The 21,965-nt window shown below is 47.6% G+C and overlaps 1 protein-coding gene across 1 annotated transcript in view; it reads right to left on the reverse strand.

Annotated features, from left to right (window-relative positions):
* The window catches only part of Lgr6 (leucine rich repeat containing G protein-coupled receptor 6), a 123,047-nt gene that overhangs the window by 32,527 nt on the left and 68,555 nt on the right, over window positions 1–21,965 (reverse strand). Inside the window, exons 5-6 of the mRNA XM_021160737.3 lie at window positions 11,115–11,330; window positions 5,929–6,000 (exon numbers count right to left, since the gene is read on the reverse strand). Of these exons, the coding sequence (XP_021016396.1) occupies window positions 5,929–6,000; window positions 11,115–11,330 (288 nt within the window). The remainder of the gene's footprint in view (window positions 1–5,928; window positions 6,001–11,114; window positions 11,331–21,965) is intronic.

The following is a 21,965-nucleotide window of genomic DNA, read 5'->3' on the forward strand; positions in this document are numbered from 1 at the left end:
TGGGAGACTGAGGCAAGAGGACATTTGTGAGTCCGAGGTCAGTGTAGACTATATAGACAGAACCTGTCTTAAGACAGGAAGAGCAGAAACTATCGAAGTGAGCTGACAGCCTTGAGATCCAAAACCAGAAAAGAGCAAGCTATATGGCAAGGCAGGAAAAGGTGACTGCCGCCAAGCCTGAGGAATGGAGTCTGCTTCTCAGAGACCACACAGCAGGAAGAGAAAACCTACTTACTCCTGCAAGCTGTCCTCTGGCCTGAACATGCCCATTTGTGTGTGCACATGCACACACACACACACACACACACCAAACTTACTAAAACTGAAAGGGGGAAAAGAAGGAAAGGAGGAGTAGCAGAACCAGAACAAGTGGAGGCGGTGACACAGGCCTGTCACTCTAGCACTTGGGAGGCTAGTATAGGTGATTGTGAGTTCAAAAACAGCCTGCACAACATAGCAAGATCCTGTCTAAAGAAAGGCAGGAAGAGAAAGAAGCAAGAAAGAGAAAGGTCAGAAAACTTCATTTAGACCTCTGCCCTCTACCATGAAGCTTGCCAATAGGAAGCCATGCTGTCTGTCTATGTTTCCTGAAAGACATGCCCAACTCATCCTAACTGTTGGTGACTATGAAAATGACTGGGCACAGCACCTTTGCTGAAAGAATATAGTGAAAGAATCCAGATGGCAGCCTGGGTTATCAGGTCAGGCACTAAATCCAATGATAAGAGGTTTTTTTTTTTTTTTTTTTTTAGGGTTCATTTATTTATGTATATGATGAGTACACTGTCACTCTCTTCAGACGCACCAGAAGAGGGCATCGAATCCCATTATAGATGGCTGTGAGCCACCGTGTAGTTGCTGGGAATGAACTCAGAACCTCTGAAGAGCAGCCAGTGCTCTTAGCCATCTCTCCAACCAATGTTAAGAATTTTTATAAGGCACAAATGAAGTTTTGTGAGAATGGAGGCTGTGACTGGAGGATATGTCTCTTACCAAGGAATGGCAAGGGTTAGCAGCTATCAGATGTGAGGAGAAAGAGAGAGACAGGGGGTGGGGTGGGGTGGGGAAGAGAATACAGACAGCCTCAAACCTTACAGAAGTAACCAGTCCTGCCAACCGCTTGATTTTGAACTTCTGACCTCTAGAACTGGGGAAGAATAAATGGCTGTTTTGTTAAGCCACTAAGTTTGTGGTAGTTTGTCATGGCAGCCACAGGAAACTAATACAGTAGTCATGTCCTGAGTGCCTGAGAGTTCTGATTCTTCGCGGAGTGATGAGTCAGAGCAGGGAGCACTGTAAAGTGACACCCCCTCCCCCGCCCCCACAGCATCCTCCCTGACCCCTTCAGACACATTCCAGCTAACACCAAGTGCTGAGTCCGAAAGTCACGGCCAACATAAGCTAAGCACAAGGGTGCTCCAAAGCACTGTGCAGAGTCACTGCATTGAGTGTGACCTTTGCAATGTCCTGTGCATTGTAAAATAGTGGCCTCCTTTCCTACGTGTGACAGCTGAAGCTTTTGAGAGGTCAAGTGACTTGAACATGCTGGTGGCCGTGTCAGGATTTGAATCCAAGTCTGCTGATTCAAGTCTAATCCTTGATCTTCTCTGGAATACCCAGAGCCCTGGAAGAGTCCTGGTGGAAATCCACCTGATGTTCTGTTTCAGATGAAAGGTTGCTGGTCAGCCCAGCACTGGGAAGTGGCCAGACATTTTCAGGGCCAATTCCCAGCGAGTTGAGAGTGAAACCTGTTGACCGTTTGTGGTTTCAATGACAAAGAGACGGGAGTACACTCTCTAGCCACAGCTACTGTTGAAGTAAGAATGTCCTTTGGAAACATCACAGGGATGTCAGTTGATGAGGAATGCACAGTTCTGGACTTTAAGGTGAAATTCTATAAAGTCTCACCCTGTCCGTTGCACGCACTTCATAGTCCCATGTTGAGGGCTGGTCCTGATTAGAGAGGGAGCCAAGCCAGAAGGCTTCTGTTCTCGCTCAGGACCAGGCCCTCTTCCAGAGGGGAATGTCCAGCCAGCTCTGCCTCCACTTGGGCCAGATTTACCAAGGTCATAGCAAGGCCCAGAGATCATTGCCTGGGCTTGAGGAAGGGAGGTGCTATTTTGTAGAGGTTTCTAAACCCACCCTCACTCTGGGTTCTGCTAAGATGTAGGAATCAAGTTCTCAGATATGGGCTCTTGAGGATGGAATCAGGGTCCCCAAACCATCCTTGTTTTGGTTAAGTATATATATAGTTGGGGCTTTGAATACTGTGGGTTTTCAGTCTGGCATAGCTGCCTGTGTTTCCCAAACTTGAAATTCCAGTGACGGACCAACGTACATTGGCACCTGGTTTCATGGAGAATTTTCCTGGAACCTTTTCTTTTCTTTTCTTTTCTTTTTTTTTTTTCAACCTAGATTTCTTTTAAATCCCAACCTATATACCTAGGGAGTCCTGGAACTGACCTGAGGGCCTAACGTGGAAAGAGGACCTGCTACTTTAGAGACAGATGGTTCGACCACCTCTGCTTTGGAGTTTCCCTTAAAGCGGTGGTCATCCTCACTGTGGGAGATCAAAGGCTTGTAGCTGCAGGACCAAGCAAGTCTGGTCTGCCTAAAGCTCAGGCTTCCTGGCAATGGTTGGAATGGTGACGACCACACTGTGAGAAACATCCCCTCTGTGAATGCCGGACTCCTCAGAGCACAGCAAGGTTTGTTCTTCAGAGCTGTGTAATTCTGTCCATCAACAGAGGCCATAACAGAGCCCCACCCTAGACTCTGCCCAAAGCTCCTTTAGAATAAAGGTTGTGTGGTACATGACCTGTATGCCCCCTTTTCTGTTTTGTTTGAGACAAAGTTTCATGTAGCACAGGCTAGCCTTGAGCTCCTGAGCTTCCTGCCTCTACCTTCTGAGTGCTGAGGTTCCAAGCCTGTGCTACCACATCCATCTAGGATAGCCTCCTGCTCTCAGAAGGGAGGGCATGTACTTTTGCTGGCCCAGCCTGCAGCAGCAGAACTGGCAGCCTGGTCCTCATCCATGAGAACTTTCAAGAAGCTGAGTTACACAGGTACATTTGGGGAGGGGGCACACCTCTGCTGTGGTGGTATGAGAAGAGTGGGCAACATGGAAAGAGGGTGGCAGAGGACATGAGCTATGTTGTGTGTGCTGCATGTGCCTAGTTTGAGAGCCTGTGTGGCCACACATGTCCATGCCCGCACCTGGCCCCTCCTCCCAGGTGGCAAAGCTGGGGGCTGCTCTTGCTCTGAAGAGCAGGCTGCAGAGAAGCCAAACCACAGCGTGAGCCAAACCACAGCCTGGGCTGTGGGGGTTTGATCTTCCCTCTGCTGCCAGAGATGAGAGAGGTCTAAGTGGCAGAGATTTACAGGGCCCGAGGGAGAAGTACCCTTCCAGCAAGAAGTACACATGAAAGCTCCCAAGTAATAGCCAAGGCTGCCGAGTACGCCAATTATGCAACAATTAAAAGACTTGCCTATCATTTCTTCCCCCTTTCATTCTCGCAGCCGCTCCTCCTCCTCCACATCTGCCTTCCCCTGCAGGCTCCCCAAGAAAACGCTCTGGGGAACAGAAGAGAAAGAACACACTCCCCCCCCACCCCCGCTTTAATTGGAGATCAAAAGTTGGAAGAAGGGCTTGCTCTTCGAGGGTGGGGGGGAAATGGGGTGTCGTGGAGATGAAGCCTCATACAGAGGACTGAGGAAGAAAATAGGGGAGGAGGGGAGGGTCCTATATATCTGCCAGACTCTGTAACAAGTTTATACAACCCTGTGACATTATGTTATAGGTTAGAAAATTAAGACTCTTCGATAGGCAAACGGCTGAGCTCAGACAGCTGGGAGAACCGGCAGTAAGGGCTCCGGGCTGCTTTGTGCCAAGGGAATAACCACTGGGCTTTTCTGCCTCCACGCTGTAAAGGTTAGAGGACTTTTCCATGTTTCTTGGTCTTGGCTTTTCCATCTGCAAGGTGGGCATAGCCCGGGGGCCTTGTGTGTTGAGGCCAAGATAGATGAAAGAGACAGTGGGTGCTTAGCAGCGGCAGGACTGCTCTATAATTCAGCCAGCAGCCGCTGAGCCAAATGCCCCGCACAGCAAGACAGTGGCTAATTGAGAAAGAGTTAGGCAGTGTGCCCCAAAAGTGAAGAAACAGCTACTTGTTGGCTTTTTTGAGGTGCCAACTCACTCGGTATCTGTGCCCCAATCCTCACCTGACTTCCCAGCAAAGCTAAACAGCCCCACATTCCAGGGTGGAGGTGCTCTCTCCCGCCCATCCCACTGTTAATTGCAATCCAATCCCAGCACCACCCAGGAGTTGGGCTTCTCTAGGGAGGCTCCAGAATCAGCACACAGTAGGTCCACTCAGTATACATTGGGCCAGGGGGTAGGACAACCAGGCTCTCTCCTAAGGACTCCCATTGTCTCATTAACACTCTGATCTGCTCTGGGCACAGTTGGGAGGTCACCCTGGGAGAAGGATCACTCTGAGAGGAACTACGCAGCCTTCCTGGAAATGAACTTTCTCTTACGGAGATTTAGAGGACTAGACTGGCCTGTTCTAGTTGTCTAGTCATCGGTCACAGCTATGGAGGAGGAGCAGATAGTCTAAGCCTTGCACAGTAGTGGGAACAGATGGGAATGTTCCTGCATCCAGGCTGGGGCATGCTGCCCTGACACAGTGCTCCTTCATATACAGTTGGTCAAAGGGTCTGGATTCCAGGAGAGTTGAACCCAGCGCAGCTGTTCCTCCTGCTATGTACTAAGCACAAGACAGCAGCCATGTTCTTAGGAATCATACCCACAGGAAATAATATGTGACTGACCTAGGTATGAGTCTCTCATGGGTTTCCCCATACAACCACAGATTCTGAAGCCAAGGCGTCTTTGGGTAGACATTACAGAGTGGTTTTTCCCAACATGTTGCTTCCCCCATCACTGCCTGACTTCCAGAATCTCAGCTTCTGCTGCTCTGGATTCCTAAGACTCCATCAACTTAAGAGCGGGGGTGGGGTGGGGGGGGGGTGGGGGAGGGCTAGAAAATGGGGGCTTGTTTATAACTGGAGAAGGAAATTCAAAAGAAGTTGTGATAAACTCCTGATCTCTCATGAACCTTTCCCCACCCTTGCCGGCTTACACTTGTGGTGATCTGGGGCCCTTCTCTCCCAGAGCCCCCAACTCCATATCCAGCACCAGGTGGCTGTGGTAGCCAGTTCCCTCAGGGGAGCTAAAGACCCCAGCTGGCATGACCAGTCACTCTTACAGAGCCTGGCTGATTGTTTGCGCACTGGGGCCCACTCGGCCCACTCCGCAGGGGCTGGCAGGCCTCCAGAGGAAGTGATGGGAGGGCTTGGGTGCATTCTGACCTTAGCTGAATTCCTGGATGATGATGTGTGAATAATATGGCTTTTTAAGAGTCAACAGCTCGGGCGCTTTTTATAGGCAGGCTGTGGTGCTGAGTGGGCCACTTCCCCATTAATCATTTAGCTAGTTAGATCAGCTGGCAAACACTCCTGACATTATTCCGTGGTATTCCTCTCCCTTCTGTCAGCAGCCACCCTTAAGCAGACATCAAAACTGCCATCAGGTCAGCCCCAGCCCACCCCGAAATCTTCCAGTCTCCAAGCTTCATGTCCCAGTCCCTCTGCCTTGTTAACTGTTTCCTTCTAGGCATTATTTGATGTTTCTGCTGGCAGGGACCCTGCCCTCCTACTTCCTGGGCTACCCTGAACTACCTTGGACCCACCTAAAGGGAGAAGGAATTCTTGCTGAGTGACTTCTCAGAGAAGAGTCCCAGAATGGGCACACGGGTGACCAGGGCCGGATCATACCCTGCTGGACCTTCCTAAGCCCACACCCCGACTCTAGTCACAGATGTCCTCACCCAGCAGACTAGGACTTAAACAGGCTCTCCCACTCACAGTGTCTCCAGATTGTGCAGCCCCTCGAAGCTGTGGGTCCCCACATGCTGGATGCGGTTGTTATGTAGATGCCTGCGTGGGAAGGAGAGAGACACATCAGAGTGTGTGGCACAACCTCGGGGCCAGGGCAGACAGTGTACACAGCAGCAGAATGAGGGTGAAGCACCAACAGATTAAACCCCAGTGGTCCAACCTCTTTTCTCCAGGGACAAGCAAATCAGCCAAGACCCATTTCTGAAGCCACCGTTGCCAAGGCAGGATGGACCACAGGCTGGATACCTTATTGCCTTCCTAGTGACCCGCTCTGGGAAGAGGAAAGCCCAGCCAAGGCCCCAGCAAGCTCTGACTAAGCACTGGGAGAGAGACCTGATGTCATAGGGGCTCACATCTGAGGCTTCTTCTCTGGCCCCACTCCTTAGGACTCAGCCAGCCTGACTCAGTGGCCAGACGTTCTTAGAGGAGCCAACAGCCAACCACTGCAGACAACATATAATTAAAGGCTAAACTTTGTTACAACTGGAGAGAGCTGTGGTCATGCTGAGAGAACTGGGAGGTTGGTGAGGCTGAGGCAGCAAGCAAGGCCTCTCAGAGCAGAGGTGGCACTCCTCAGCAGGGCCTTGACAGGCAACGCGTTTGAGTGGAGGGAAGGGATTCCAGGCTCAGATGGGTGACAGGAAGATGCATGGGAGTTTTAGGAGAGATTCCCAAGGAAAACAGTTCGCTGAAAGCAAAACAAAATTGCCTTCTGCCTGCTCGTAATTGAGCAAAAATAACAAGACCAAACTCCACTCCACCTGAAGTCTCTTACAAGGAGCAAAAGTCAGGCAAGGCACCCAGCCTTGTGTAGAGACGCTGTAGACCTTGTGGCCAAGCAAACAGTTGGGGGGGGGGGGTTGTCTTCAAAAGTCCTTGTTTCAGAGAATGATCTAGTGAGAAAACAAACTCTGAGATTTGATCCCCCCCCAAAAATCCCACTTGAATTTGTGAGAACCAATCATGTAAATATTCTTGTTTTCTTCTGTACTCTGTCATCCAAAGGGAACAGGCAAAAGAGAGGGTAAACCGAAAGCTTCAGGCTAGTCATGGAGGAGGGAACCAGAGGTGTGTGAAGCCCAGGGGTACCCATGGGCAGAGGGACTCAACTCCACACTTAATATGATGTGGCAGAGAATCAACCCAGGTGGCCTCCCCAAGACTGGCCACCAGCTCAGCACATGCTGCCTCTCCCACCTACCCCACCAGGATACAGAATGGGACAGAAGTAACTTCTGTGGACTTAGCCCACACAGGGCAGCTTGGCAGGGACAACCAACAGAGCCTAGACTTGATGTGTTCCCCAGAGCTTCCCAAGGGTCCCCCCAAAAAAGAAGAAACCACAGGCCAACAAAGGGAGAAGAGGATTGTGAGGAACAGCTAAGATCCAGGCCTCGAAGAAAATACAACTAATGCTGGACGTGGTAGTGAAAACCTGCAACCCCAGCAATTTGGAAGTAGAGGCAGGAGGACCAGGAGTTCAGAGTTACTCTTGACATAGTGAGTTGGAGGCTAGCCTGGGCTACACGAGACCCTGCCTCCAAAAAAAAAAAAAATTACAATTAATGAATGAAGAATAGAAGAAAACTGATCACAGTAACCTTCTACTACAAAACAACCTAAGTGACATTTCAAAGAAAAAAATTAAATGAAAAATTACACTGTAGGTTAAGGTAGTAAAACTGGGGCCCCAAGGGAGGGGAAGAAAAAAAGAAAGAGCTAGTCAATTTGAAACAAGGAACAGAGTAAGCAGTGGTGAAAGTTGACTTGTATATATATATATAAAACTGGACACAGGTAAGCTGCTGTTCTTACAAGGGACTGGGAGTCAGTTCTCCACATCTACACTACAGCTCAACTCCACCTGTAACTCCAGTTTCAGGGGATCTGTCGCCCTCTTCTGGCATCTGTGAGCACTGCATGCACTCAGGACATATACATACATACATACATACATACATACATACATACATATGTTTGGGCATGCACACATATAAATAAAATAACAAAGAAAAAGATAAAGCTGGACACAGTCAGGGTGGGCACAGCAGAGTGAAACAAAAGTTAAAACGGTTAAAAACCCAATCAATGGGGGATAGGTTAGTAACTGAGGTTTTCTGAAGGAAATGATTCTCCTGAACATGAGCCTGAAGATACAATAATGCAAAAAATTCTCTGGAAGAAAGAACAGAATCTCTCATCAAAGGCATCCATTGTTCTGGGGGAAAATTAGATGCAGAACTTTCTACACTGTTGCATATTTGAGTTACACTGTTAAAGTTCAAGAATTTACAAACATCTTTAGGCGGAAAAGGGAAATCACTTAGGAGGGGGTAAAAAGCAGGCTGGCTGGCAAAGATGCTGCTGAGCTATGAGGGCACCAGACCAAAGCCATCCAGCTAGACAGGGAGGACCACGGATCTCGTGATGCTCCCATCCCCACCTGCTCCACCAGGTCCCAGTAAGGAAGACAGACCCTGCTTCCAGTTCAAGGATCTTCTGGTCCTGAAGAAAAACAACCCTTGCCTTCTGAGTGAGGCTTTTTAACTTTTACTATTTCCTTCCCCCTCCATCTCAACTCTCACCAAGTGTATTCTGCCTGCCTCAGTTTCCCAGACTCCCCTCCCCTTCCCTTTCAGCTCTGGTCCAGACCATCTCAGCTTCTAGACCTCCAGGTCTGTGGCTCCTGCTCTCTCCACTGAACTATTCATTCAGCTCTGGAGTCCTGGCACCTCCAGTAGTGCAGCCAGGGATCTAGGCTGGGGCTTATAAGATGATCTACTGGACATTACTAAAGAGAAGCTTCATAATGTTCTTGCTTGTGCCACCCGTGTGGGAAGGGGTTCCATACATGTCAGAGTGGCACCTGAGCACAGACTGTTAGAGGGAACGGAATCTCTTCCGATACACTTGTCTGAATATCTCCTGACAGGCCCCCATGCACACATGTGTTTTTCTGTTTTGTTTGTTTTGAGGTATGGTCTCATTATATAACCCACACTGGTCTCTACCTGGCCATCCTCTGGCCTCAGCCTTCCAGGTTGTAGAATTACAAGTGTGCACAGGCATACACCACATAGCCTGCCCCTTTGTTTTAACTAACGTTCTTGCTTCCTATTGTGGTTATCCTTCCTTATCTGCCTCCTGGGATTCCCCACAGCATATCTCAAAGTCCTGGGACAACATCCTCCAGTCTTCTTTGCCTTCATTATCACCTCCTGCTGGAAAGCCTCTTTCACACACTAATGGGAGGCAGAGAAGTAAGCCTCACCCTGTGCCAAGGAACCTGGCATGTTTCAGCTTTGCTCCTCTGTACAAGCTTTTCTCCCTTAATTGTCCCTTCTTATACCCAATGGGACCTCGCACCTTCTATATCTATATTGGGCTGGGCCTGAATCTCATGCCAGCTTCCTAACTTCCAGCCAAGCCTTGAAGTTCCATGACGCCTTTTCTGCTTGGTTGGGAAAACCTCAGAGGTAGATCAATTCTTCCTTCAAAATGCCCCTTCCAGTAGCACACTCCCACTCATCCTTTCTGCTACCTCCGAAGCTGAACCTTGATACACAAGTGCCTCGAAGCTAATTTTCCTGTCTCTGGGCTCCCTGTGTCTCCATCCATTCCTCACTCTAACCATCCTAAAATATCTCCTTTTAACATTTGCTTGAAAACTTGCAAGCTTCCCTCCACAATTGATAAATAAAGCTGGAGTCTTTGCTCTGACATAGTCTGTCCCCAAAGTCACCTCCTCAACCTTTTCTCCCATATTCTGCACAAGGACTCTCGGCTATAGCTGGATGGCCCCGATCACCAACAGCTAAACATTCTGTCTCCTCTACTACGTCTTAAATGCTCTAACCCCCTTTGCTTGTCCAATACCACTGTCTCTCCATGTCTTGCCTCTCCCAGGAAGCCTTCTTCTTTCCCACTCATAGCTGTGAGGCCTCCCCACTGTTCCTGTGCTACGTACAAATCTGCCTTCACCACTTAGCTATAGTGACAAAAGTCATAACTGCCTTGGTTGTCTTTCTTCAGAGGAAAGTAGACTGTAAGCCCTCTGTGGGCCAGCTGTTCTGCCAAATCCTTCTGCACACACACAGAGGCTCTGTAAGCTCATATAGCAGAGCCTGTTGCCCATGTAGCAGAGACCCATCCTAAAGTTCTCATTTTCCAGTCATCTTGTCTGTCACAGAGACCTGACCCTATTCCCATGTGAGGTCACAGGGACATCACCAAAGCTAAAACCAGCCACACTGACTCCCAGAACAACGGAGGATATGGCCATTCTAATAGAAGAGTAGACTCCACTGGGAACATTCGTGTTGGCTCTCTAAGTTCCCAAAACAGAACATTAGACAATTAAATCACTACCTACGTCTTCATCTCTCACATGGAACTAAGCACCATCCCTTCATGCTGGCCTAGAAAACCACACCAGATTCCCAAGAACAAAGGAGGCAATGCTGCCATTTAGCAGAGCCACTAACACACATGTTCCCGCAGCAATTAGTATGTAACCCAGAGCAATTACACATGACCTCCAAGCCCTTAGTAATTAGACTATGAACTTACCAATCATTCATAGCAATTAGCTAGAAGCTAATTTGCACTGTAAAGTTCCCACTAGGAAGACAGAGTTAACCCCAGCCCCTATCCCTGCCAGGGATGCTATCTCGCAGGTAATTACCCTGCTGGGGCTTTGACATCTAATTACATGTGATGGCCTTTCCTGCTTCTTTAGGCCTGCAAAATTAGATGGATTTATTCTATCCCTATGCCAAAGCATATGACTGTATCTTTTGATTGTCAACTGCGGTGGGAATTACTTAAGAAACACTTGATTTATATTTCAATTAGCATGGAGTGGCTATTATACTTGCATAGTAAGAAAATAAAAGAACAAAAATATTTCTGTTTCTGATTATAGTGATTAGTCCCCTAAGTGACTCTCAGAACACTTCTATGAGCTTAATGTCATCTGGCTTTGAGATCATCCTATAGCGTCAATGAGGGACGGTCATCTTCATTGTCTACAGAGCAGAAACTGAAACAAGAAGGCTTGACATTATACCAAGAAGAGCAAAGCTCCCAACCCAACTGGAGAAAGCGTGCAGCCTCCCATCCCTGCAGGGGGTGGGGACTGAGCCTGCACTCACAGCACCACAAGACTGGTGAGGTTCTGGAAGGCATAGTCAGGGATGTGGCGGATACGGTTGAGAGCCAAGGTCATGGCCTGTAAGGCAGGAAGGTTGTTGAGAGCTCTGACAGGGATCTCGGTGAGTGCATTGTCATCCAGCCAGAGGTGGCGGAGGGAGGAGAGCCCCTCAAAGCTTCTCTCAGGGACCAGGGAGATGAGATTAGCATCTAGGCGCCTGGTGGAAGGAAAAGAAGATGGAGAGGGATCAGTCCAACGCAGGTACAGATCAAGCTTTAACAGGTACTCTACAGTACCACTTACCATGGATCCCACCTCTTCAATATTCCAGCCCACAATTCACATCCACAGCATTCCTATTTATGACCCTAACTATCCCTCTCAGAACCAACATAGAAGCCATAGCCTATTTGTGATAACCAGCACTTCTCACGCATTCTTAGCTCCCCTGCTCTGAGTGTGATATTTCCCCAGTCCTGTCCACCCCAAGGAGATTAATGGATTTGTCCTCTAAGGTGACTCAGGAAAATTTCTCCCTTCTAGACATAACTAAAGAAAATGTCTCCTCAAACATGTAAGTCATTCTGTCACCTAATCCGGGCATAACCTGTTCCTTAACTCCTCAAAGACCTTCAAGTTTTGTATGGATCCTGTCAAAGCCCTGGGGCTGCTAGATATGTTAATGACCTATGAAGGTACAAGGTACAACAAACCTTTTGTGGTGGTTTGAATAAGAATGGCCCCCATAGGCTCATATATCTGAATGTTTAATTACTAGGCAGTGGCACCATTTGAAAGGATTAGAAGGATTGAGAGGTGTAGCCTTGTAAAAGGAAGAATGTGACTGGGGATAGGTTTTGAGGTTTCAAAAGCCACCAGCACCTCTAGCTGGGGAGTTTCTCCCAGGGATGCATGAGACCATCAGGGAGGGTACTGCTAAAGAAAAATAGGCAAGACACAGAAGCATTGCTGATCTGTTTCAAGCAGGCCTGTGCTCCCTACCATGACGATGATGGACTAAATCTCTGAAACTATAAGCAAGTCTCCAGTTACATGCTTTGTCATAATAGTTGTATTGATCATGGAATTTCCTCATAGCTACAGATCACTGATGGAGACACCTTTTATTTGCTGCTTCTCAGAACAGGTAAGTGAAAGACGGGTGACTATCTGAACAGAGATTCCAGAGCACAAAACACTTGATATGATCCCTAGAGGACTTATTAGTTCTGCAGATAGACAGAATAAGATAACTTATCTTTTCACAGGTCTGCCCAAGCCATGAGATGCTACTGTTTCTGCCTCTTAGTCTGAAACTCTGTTGTCCTGCACAGGGAGCAAAGACAAACTGATCTGTAACAAGCTCTTGTATTTATGCTTAGACTCTGCTGTCTTGAATGGGTCTTATCTCTGAGCCATGGCTTCCCCACACAGACTTCTCATATCCATTTTGGAAGCCTCAGGTCTTGTTCACAAAGCTTGAAGTACACAATCCTGAATCCAAAGCGGGGAATTGCTTGTCCAGAAAAGTGGGAAGAAGTGATTTTCCTTTATCCCAACAGCACAGGCCTGTTTGGAAAAGGTCAGCAGTGCTTCTGTGTCTTGCCTAAGTTACATTAGCAGTACCATCCCTGACGGTCTCATGCATCCCTGGGAGAAACTCCCCCACTAGGCATCAAGGGGACTCTGAGGGACAGGCTGACATACAGCCTTTGGTTATAAGGACAAAATTCTTAGGACACACTCTGAAGGCTGCAATTTGGAAAGACCTCCCACCATGTCAGCATAGATGGTGGGAAGAACCTGAACCTCTGTGTTTATCGCTGCTATGTACAAGAGCTAAGATAAGGAAACCAGATGCCCATCAACAGGGGAATGGGTAAAAACACATGGTGCATACAGATAATGGAGCTTTATTTACCCATTAAAATTGTCATGCCATGCCAGTGAAATCTATATCAGGATTGTGTTCTGTGACTCAGAGAGATAAAAACCATATAAGAGTTTTCTATTGTATATGGAATCTTGACTAAATGCATAATATGTATAGACTGGGGATAGCAAAATAGCAATACCTAAATACCAAATACCTAAATACCAAAATAGCAAAAATACCTCAATAGCAAAATAGTTGCATAGTATGCTCAAGACTACAAAAAATAAATAAGTGAACAATGCATGTATTTATCTATATATATACATTAGATGGATATAATAGATATATACATAATGTGATATGAAAATATTATATGAAACATAATATTAAGGAATATTATATGTTATTAGAGAAAAGCCTAAAAGGGGGCAGAAACAAGAGAAGGCAATGGGGCATGGAAAAAAAGAACAAATATTGCCTATTTTTCTCATGCATAATGTAATTATAACTATGCATACACACATAGTATATGTTTATATGGCATTAAAGCAGAAGGTGGGCTGGAGCGATGGTTCACAAGCTAAGAGCACTTGTTCTTACACAGGGCCTGGGTTCAGTTCCCAGTACCCATATGGTGATTCAAAAGCATCTGTAACTCCAGTTTCAGGGGATCTGATGCCCTCTTCTGACTTCCATGGGCACTGCATGCAAATGGTAGGTAGATTATATAGAAAGATATGAATCTATATAAATATATAGATGATATGTAGATATATGTTCAGGAATAATACTCATACCTATAAAAGTATATCTATACCATATGTATATATACATATATATGCAGGAAAGCACTTGTACACACAAAAGTAAAACAAATCTTTTGTTTGTTTGTTTGGTTGGTTTTTTGTTTTTCGAGACAGGGTTTCTCTGTGTAGCCCTGGCTGTCCTGGAACTCACTCTGTAGCCCAGGCTGCCCTGGAACTTAGAAATCCGCCTGTCTCTGCCTCCCAGTGCTGGGATTAAAGGCGTGCGCCACCACTGCCCAGCAACAAATCTTTTTTTAAAAGTAGAAGGTGAAACCATTGAGAGACCAGCAGAAGTGGGCAGGAAGTTCAAAGAAGAGTAGAAGAGGATGGGAAATATAATTGGAGAACAATGATATGCATTATGTCAAAATAAAACTCATTATTTTGTGCACTAATTAAAATAATTAATTTTAATAATAACCCGATGAGGCCAGCGATCTCTACAGTGAGTGCTCTCTATTCCTAAGGATTCATGTCACCACAGACATGATCCTCTGTCACTGTACATGTGATAGCTTTAACCATAGGGAATCCAGTAACCGTGACCCCACCAGTAGTCACCATTTCTATTTCTGAGCACTTGTCATATGCTAGTTACAGGGCCAGGTACAGGTATGTGACTGCTCAACACTACCACAAGGTGGCTCTAACTATCCCCACTTTACAGAGATTGGGCTAAGTCACTCAGCTAGTGAGCCAAAATCATGAGACTTGAACCCTTGTCTACTGACACTCAAATCCATGAACCTTCCCACTGTGTGATGCTGACACTCCAGACACATCAGGGGAGGTGAGAACCTGCTCACCTACTTAAGGGAGACAGGAAGTGGGACAGGATGTATGTGGGGGTGAGATGGGGGGCACCTTTTAATCCTGTGAGCCTAAGATGGATGGAAGTCAGTTTTTTTTTTTTTTTTTTTTTTTGGTTTTTCGAGACAGGGTTTCTCTGTGTAGCCCTGGCTGTCCTGGAACTCACTTTGTAGACCAGGCTGGCCTCGAACTCAGAAATCCGCCTGCCTCTGCCTCCCAAGTGCTGGGATTAAAGGCGTGCGCCACCACGCCCGGCTGTCAGTTATTTTTAAAACGACTTGTTTTTCAGTTATTTATTTACTTTTGCATGTTTGTGGGCTCACATGTGGAGGTCAGAGGACAGCTTACAGGAGTCAGCTCATTCCTCCCACCGTGTGGGTCTCGGAGTCCCAACTCAGGAGACTGAACTCAGTTCATAAGGCTTGGCAGCAAGTGCCCTTACCACTGAGCAACCTTGCCAACTCCAGAAAGTCACTTCTGTGTGAATGGATATGTGTAACCACACACGTATGCCTTTGCACGTGCATCACATACTTTCATGTGTGCACTACAGTCCTGAGCAGCCCACTTCCTGCATTTTGTGCAAACCACAGGCAGGAGAGCTTGTGTAGGGCCCCTGAAACCAGTCTAGTCATTTAGCATCCAAAGACTTCCTGCGTCCTGTGTTTTAACCTCACTCAGAAAGAGCTCCTCATTCTCACATCTCAAGGAAGGACTGATTGCAGGACCCTCCAGCCCTCCTTCTTCTTGGGCAGGGAGCCAGGATGACTCTATAGCTCACACATCTATGGTAGAGCTGTTCTAGGCCATTGAACCACAGGGCCGTTTGTATCCCTGTTCCTGGTACTTGGAGATGGGGAAATGGCAAAGTTGAAAGTCAAGTGAATCAGCAAGCATAGAAAAATAGGACAAGAATATGAAGTCATTCTAGCTTGTATTTGTGTTTGAGGTGATCAGGGAAGTTACACATTCCACTCACGCCAGCTGGGCTCTGTGGTGGAGCAAACCCAGGATGGCACTGTTGGGTACAGTGAACTGAAACACATGCTGCCAGGAGGGACTGATGGGACACACCTGAAGTACAAGACCTAGAGATGGGGCAAGAGGGTCAAGAATTTAAGGCCAGCCTGGACTGCTTAATGAGTTCAAGGCAAGCTTGGGCTTCAAAGTAAGACCCTGTCTGGTAGGCAGCAATAACAGCATGCATACTGTCCAATTAAAATTGAATTGCATGTAAATGAAGACCTTTGGCAAAAATTTGTCCCATGTAATATTTAAAACCATGCCCAGTAAAATTTAAATATCAGATAAAGGGTAAGTGTGTCCCCACCCCATCCCACCCCCCGGCAAGACTTTTATTTTAGGGGGGTGGAGAGATGGTGCAGCAAGTGGTTAAAATACTTCTTGCTCATGCAGAAGACCTGAGTTTGGGCCACAACACCCATGTCAGACAGTTCACAACTATCTGCAATTCCAACTCCAGAAGAATCTGATGACTCTGGTCCCTGTAGGCAGCTACACTCACATGCAGATACCACAGATATCACAATACACATGCATATCAGTTACAAATAAAAAAAAAACATTTAAAAATGCTTTAGATCTATTTATTTTATGTGTATGAGTGTTTTCCTGCATGTATTTATGTGCATTGCATGCATGCCTGATGCCCATGGAGGTCAGAAGAGGGCATCAGATCTCCTGGATTGGAATTTAGGGATGGTTTGTGAATCATGTGGACACCAAGAACTACACTAGGGTCCTCTTCAAGGGTAATATGTGCTTTCAGCCACTGAGCCCCATTAAAAGAAATCTGGAAATGTATTTGAGTTTTATCTGGCAACTGCTCCTGTGTGGAGAGTGTGTGTGTGTGTGGGGGGGGGGGGTTAGCTGTTAGCTGCAGCCACACGTCCCTTCCTTTTAGCCTGTGTATGGCACTGATGTCCCCGTTGGCACCCTCCTTCTTCTATCCCTTTAACAGCCGATCTAGAGATGATCTGGTGACCCCAGGAAGCAGCAGGGCACCTGAAAATGGTAGGTCTTGGAGACCTTGGCTTCTAGGCTAACACTCGGTGTTGAGTTCAAAAGACTCAAGCTTTCTGCCCCAGGGGAAAGCAGTAATCCCACCACCACCACCACTACCACCAGGGTGGCCTGACTCTTAGAGACCTGCAAGGGTCAGCACCCTGCTGCAAAGAAATCTCTCCCACCTGGCTCCTTCATAGGATGGGTGCCTTCTGCAGAAATCCTTCCAGTTACTTTGAGGGAGGGTTCAGGCTCCACTGGGGTGCCTAGGCCCCTGGGATAAGTAGGCTTCCCTGCCACCTGGGAGTGGAAGGGGCTGATGGGGGCTTCTTTACTGCCAAGCAGAACCTGCCTTTGGGGACTAAGAACCTTCCAGAGTTGCTCCCGCCCGCCTGCCCGCCTGCCCGCCCGCCTGCCCGCCTGCCCGCCCGCAGGTGGGAGAGCCAACCCTGATTCTGGTTTGGCAGGCGGAAGACAGCAATTATACCAATTAAGCACTGGAATAAAATCAACACCGCTCCTCTCCCCCACGTGGGCCTGGCCCCTCCAGTGCTTTCCGATTAGAATTCTTCCCTGCGGTGATAGGGCAGATTAGCAGAGCTCTGGCAGGCCAGTTGGGGCTTGCCTGGGCTTTGGGGAAACAGCTTAACATCTTCCTACTCTCAGCCCCGTGCTGAGGTAGAGGCAACAGGTAGGGTGAGAGGGTCTAGCTCCAAGACTTTTCAGGGAGAAGAGGACATGTCTGTCCGATGACCAACGTGAGTAGAGAACCTACAAGGAGAGTTTCAGGTTAGACAGCAGGAAACGTCCACAAAGGGTGACCCAGAAGACAAGCTGTGTATTTGATGGGGACCTGAAGGATGCTAGATCTAGCTCAGGTTACATCAGGATCTTGATATGCTGAGATATCAAGGGAAATGTCAAATGGGAGGTCAGGTCTGGAACTGGAACTCAGGGCTTCTTTCTGCTCTACTACTCTGACTCCCCCAGAGTGATGAGAGGGGCTTGGGATGTAGAGGACCTTGGCTGATGGTAAAGCACATGCGAAACATGTACAAGGCCTGGAGTCCAGTCTTCACATCACATAAAACTGGAGATAGTATATGCCTATTATCCCTGCCTGTAGAAAGTGGAGGCAGGGAGGTAATTATGTTCACGTTACTTCCCAGCTATGTAGTTTGAGGTCAACCTGGGTTACAGGATTCATTGTCTCAAATAAACAAAATTAGATAGGTAGGTTGATAGGCAAGTTGGTATATAGATGATAGACAGACAGACAGACAGGCAGACAGACAGATAGATAGATAGATAGATAGATAGATAGATAGATAATAGAGATTGATTGATAGATTATAGATAGATGATATAGATAGATAATAGAAACAGATAGATGATAGAAATAGATATTTGATATAGGTAGATGATAGATATATGAAGAGATAGATAAGATAGATAGATGATAGAGGTAGATAGATAACAAAGTATGATAAGAGGACAAGATTTGTCTCTCAGTTGTAGGAAAACAGAGGCTCTTACAAACACAGGGGAGCAGGCTGATATAATTTTCTGGAACTTCTTCCTATATGGGCCACTAGCTGACCCACAAAGTCACCAGGGATTCTTTTAGATTTATTAGTTTTTAAAAATGTATATGACTGTTTTGCCTGCCTGCATTTATGTTCATCATGTGTGTGCCATGTCAACAGAAGCTAGAAGAAGAATAGCATAGGATCCCCTGGAACTGGAGTTACAGGGGGGCTGTGAACCACCATGCGGGTGCTGGGAACTGAACCTGTGTCTTCTGCAAGTGCAGCCAGGGCTCTGAGCCTCTGAGCCATCCCTCCAGTCCTTGCCAGTGATTCTCTTAAAGGGACAATTCTTTAGAAGCTCTAGGCTTGGTACCCAGCAATTGTGCTTGCTTTCTGAGTCCAGACTGGTTGGAATCTGAAGGCCGATGGGTGCAGGGAGAGCAGGAAGACAGCTGAGAAACCATCTCAGAAACAGAGAGAGTGCCCACCTCTCCTGTCCTGCTCAGCTTAATGATGACTTAGGTCTCCTCTCCAGCACATGGTGGAAAGATGTAGCAGATACAGGACAGGGGTCTCCAAGAGCAGAGATCAGGAGGGAAGGTGGTATGAAGGAGGCTCCTTGTGGCGGGGGCACATCTGGGGAGAGAGCTCTGCTTCTCATCCAGTCAGAGAGAGCTAGACCTTTAGGTTCCTCCTATACCGTGCCCCTTCACTGGAAGAAAACCCTTCTGCAAGTCCAAGGACTCTGAATGTTCCTTGATCTCATTGGTCCACCAGGATTTTTTTGGAGAACAGGGATGGAGGTTCCATTTGAGATATTCAGGTTCAGAGCAGGAACCCCTAGCTTGCAGTCATCCAGTGAGCAACCTCTGGCCACTTGCTTGGCCCCAACCCTTACTCCAGCCCAGCTGCCTCTGGCTGCCTCTGCTCTCTTAGGAGTCTCCCACCACTGACCCTGAAGGCCCACTACATAACTTTCAAGACCCAACACACATGAGCTTGTAACATCCTGTTCAACACTAATGAAGAAGTTCACGGTGACCCTGAGGATGGCGAGTTGTGCATAGATTCCCAGCACTTGGGTAGCAGCATGACTAACAGCATTGGACCAGCCCAGACTACATGGTGAGTTCTAGGCCAGCCTGGGCTATGGGGGCCCAGACTTGGAAAAATAAAACAAAACAAAACCCAAGATGGTAAAAACAGCACTAAACCTTATTTAAAACTTCCCCAGGAGTTATGGGCAATTTCTGTTCCCATTTCCTAATTGGAACTGTCAAGAGAAGGAAGAAGTTGGAAGAGAGAGATTGATAACAAGGAAGCTTCAAGCAGTTGTTGATAGTTTGGGCCAAACCCAGACCTCGGCTTTCACCTTATAGGCCTATCTCCAGCTCAAAGGACACATAGATGGACTTTGGGTGGAGCGCTGGAGATAGGAGGGAGGAGGGAAAATGGAGTGTCGGCTTCTTAGGCTCTGATAAAAGCAGAAGGGGAAGATGGGGAAGGGAGAGAGAGAGAGACAGAGAGAGAGAGACAGAGACAGAGACAGAGACAGAGAGAGAGAGAGAGAGAGAGAGAGAGAGAGAGAAGCAGCCGCTATGGAAATGGTAATTCTGTGGGGGAAAAAATTCTACATAGGAGCCGTTGATTGCCTGGAGGGACCAACAGCCCTGACCAAGAGCCTGCCAGGGAAAGTAAGGGTTCCAGAAGGGGCAGGCTGGCACCTGCACAGCAGCGAGGAGGAGCCCCAGGTCTCTGCAGGCATCAAGGTCCCCTGGCTCCCACCCCAGCACTAGCCTCTCTACAAGTTGCCAGCTTTTGCACAGAGGCCATGGGGCTCTCATTACATGAGGGTGGGCTCCCTGTGCACAGCATTCCCTAGTCCTGCTTGGCCTAAGGACTATCTATCTGTCTGGGTACTAAGCAGACTGTACTGGACTCAGGCAGTTTGGGCACCGGTACTTGAGTGTCTGTCTTCGTATAAACTGACACCACTCCAAGGCTCTTGTGTTATGAGGACCTCCACAAAGCTCTGCTGCCCTGGAGGTATCCCCTATTACCTATCAGGTTGTCTCAAATGCCCCTCAGTACAGACAGCATTCAGCCAGTGAATTAAACTAAGCAACCCTTTTATGCCAGTGTTGGGCTCAGCTCTGGGAATCAACTTGAGTAACACATAGTCTCCCCACCACACAAGTTCTCAGTCTATTTACTTGATTATTTACTAAGACTATATGGCTTAGTGGCTCAGTGGCCTTAGCTGATGTGTAGTGAGGACTAGGTGTCTGGCTAGGTGTCTAGCGAACATTATATACATATTATCTTACTTAATCTTCACCCCAGCCCTTTGCATACAGTGAGAGAGGCTCAGGGAGGGGGAAGCCATTGGTCTGACTCCAAAGCCTCTGGCTTTAAACACACAGCTTCACACTCTTTGATCTAGCTTGTAGAAAACACTCTTGGAGCCAGGGCCCAACCCTTTTTGCCTTTGAGAAATCAAGGAAGGCCTCACAAAGGAGGGGGCATTTAAATTATCTCCCAAGGTAGGATTTTCTGTGCGATGTTAGAGAAAGAGCCTGAGAGGCAGCAAGAACAGTAAGAGCAAATGCCCAGAGCAGGGAAGGCCTCACAAAAGACTCAAAGCTGGCAAGTGTGTGAGCAGAAGCTGGAGAGGAAGTGGCAGGAGCAGGGAAGGGTAGGTGGCAGCAGATAACAAGCTGAAGTGGGGTGGAGGAAGATCACCCAGTGAGGTTAACCATAGGCTGGAGGCAGGGTGTGATGCCTACCCTGGGCTCGGGGTGGGCAGTATGGAAGCCACTCTGTCCTCTGCAAGTGCCTCTTATCTTTATCCAAGGGAAGAACTGGGTAACCCTTGAAGCAGAACCCTTCAAGTTACTGCCATGCAACCCAGGCTACTGGCAAGCCTTCCCTTGTGCAGGTGTGAGCATCAGAGCTTGTCCTGAAAGGCCCTACCTGGTGTCTCAACTAAGGAGGGCAGTCCCAGCACATGATGCCTTTAGGAGGTGCCACTTGGAGCTTTTTCCAAATAAAGAACAGGCAGAATGTTGGTTCTAGAAATAGTAACCAAGCCTAGAGAACATGGGATAGGACTCCACACCCAGCTCCAGAAAGTTCCCATCCAACATCATCTCTGTGCCAAGTACCAGTGCACATGGGATGTAGGCGATGAGATTCCCTAGACCCTCAGGTCTTCTTTCTGGTGGCTGAGTGTCCCTGGTGTTTAGGGGAAACCACCCAATAGAACATGGTGTGACAGGAGGAAGGGTGCTGTCCAACACAATAGCCACGAGGCACCCGGGGCTGTTGACTACTTCAAATCTGAGTCACATTACCAAGGAATCGGGTTATGTTTTATTTCATTTTCATTGACACAAGATGCTGGTGGCTGCCAGACTGGACAGCTCTGAGGAATTAGGTTTTGTGTGAGACATCCGGCTACAGTGACAAGGGAGATTTGGTTCCTGCCTCTTGGGAACTCAGAGTACATAAGCCACCAACCATGATACAGTGTAAGTGTGCTCTTGTGCTGCAGATGAGTGTGTGTGTGTGTGTGTGTGTGTGTGTGTGTGTGTGTAGAGGAGACAGTGATTGTCATGATCATGAGGACAGGGAAGGTATACCAGGCTTTCAAAAGAAGTCAGTGGTTGACATTCATGGTGAGCCTTAAGGACAACTGAAGCTCCTTTCAGTAAAACAGGAAGGATGATGTCTGTCAGTGGGGAGATACTCAGACATCTGGCCAAAGCCCACCATGGGAAAGGAGGAACAACCCACTATGTGCACAG

The sequence above is a fragment of the Mus caroli genome, unplaced genomic scaffold, assembly GCF_978045245.1.
Source record: "Mus caroli unplaced genomic scaffold, Mus_caroli_1 scaffold_1, whole genome shotgun sequence".
NCBI lineage: Eukaryota > Metazoa > Chordata > Mammalia > Rodentia > Muridae > Mus > Mus caroli.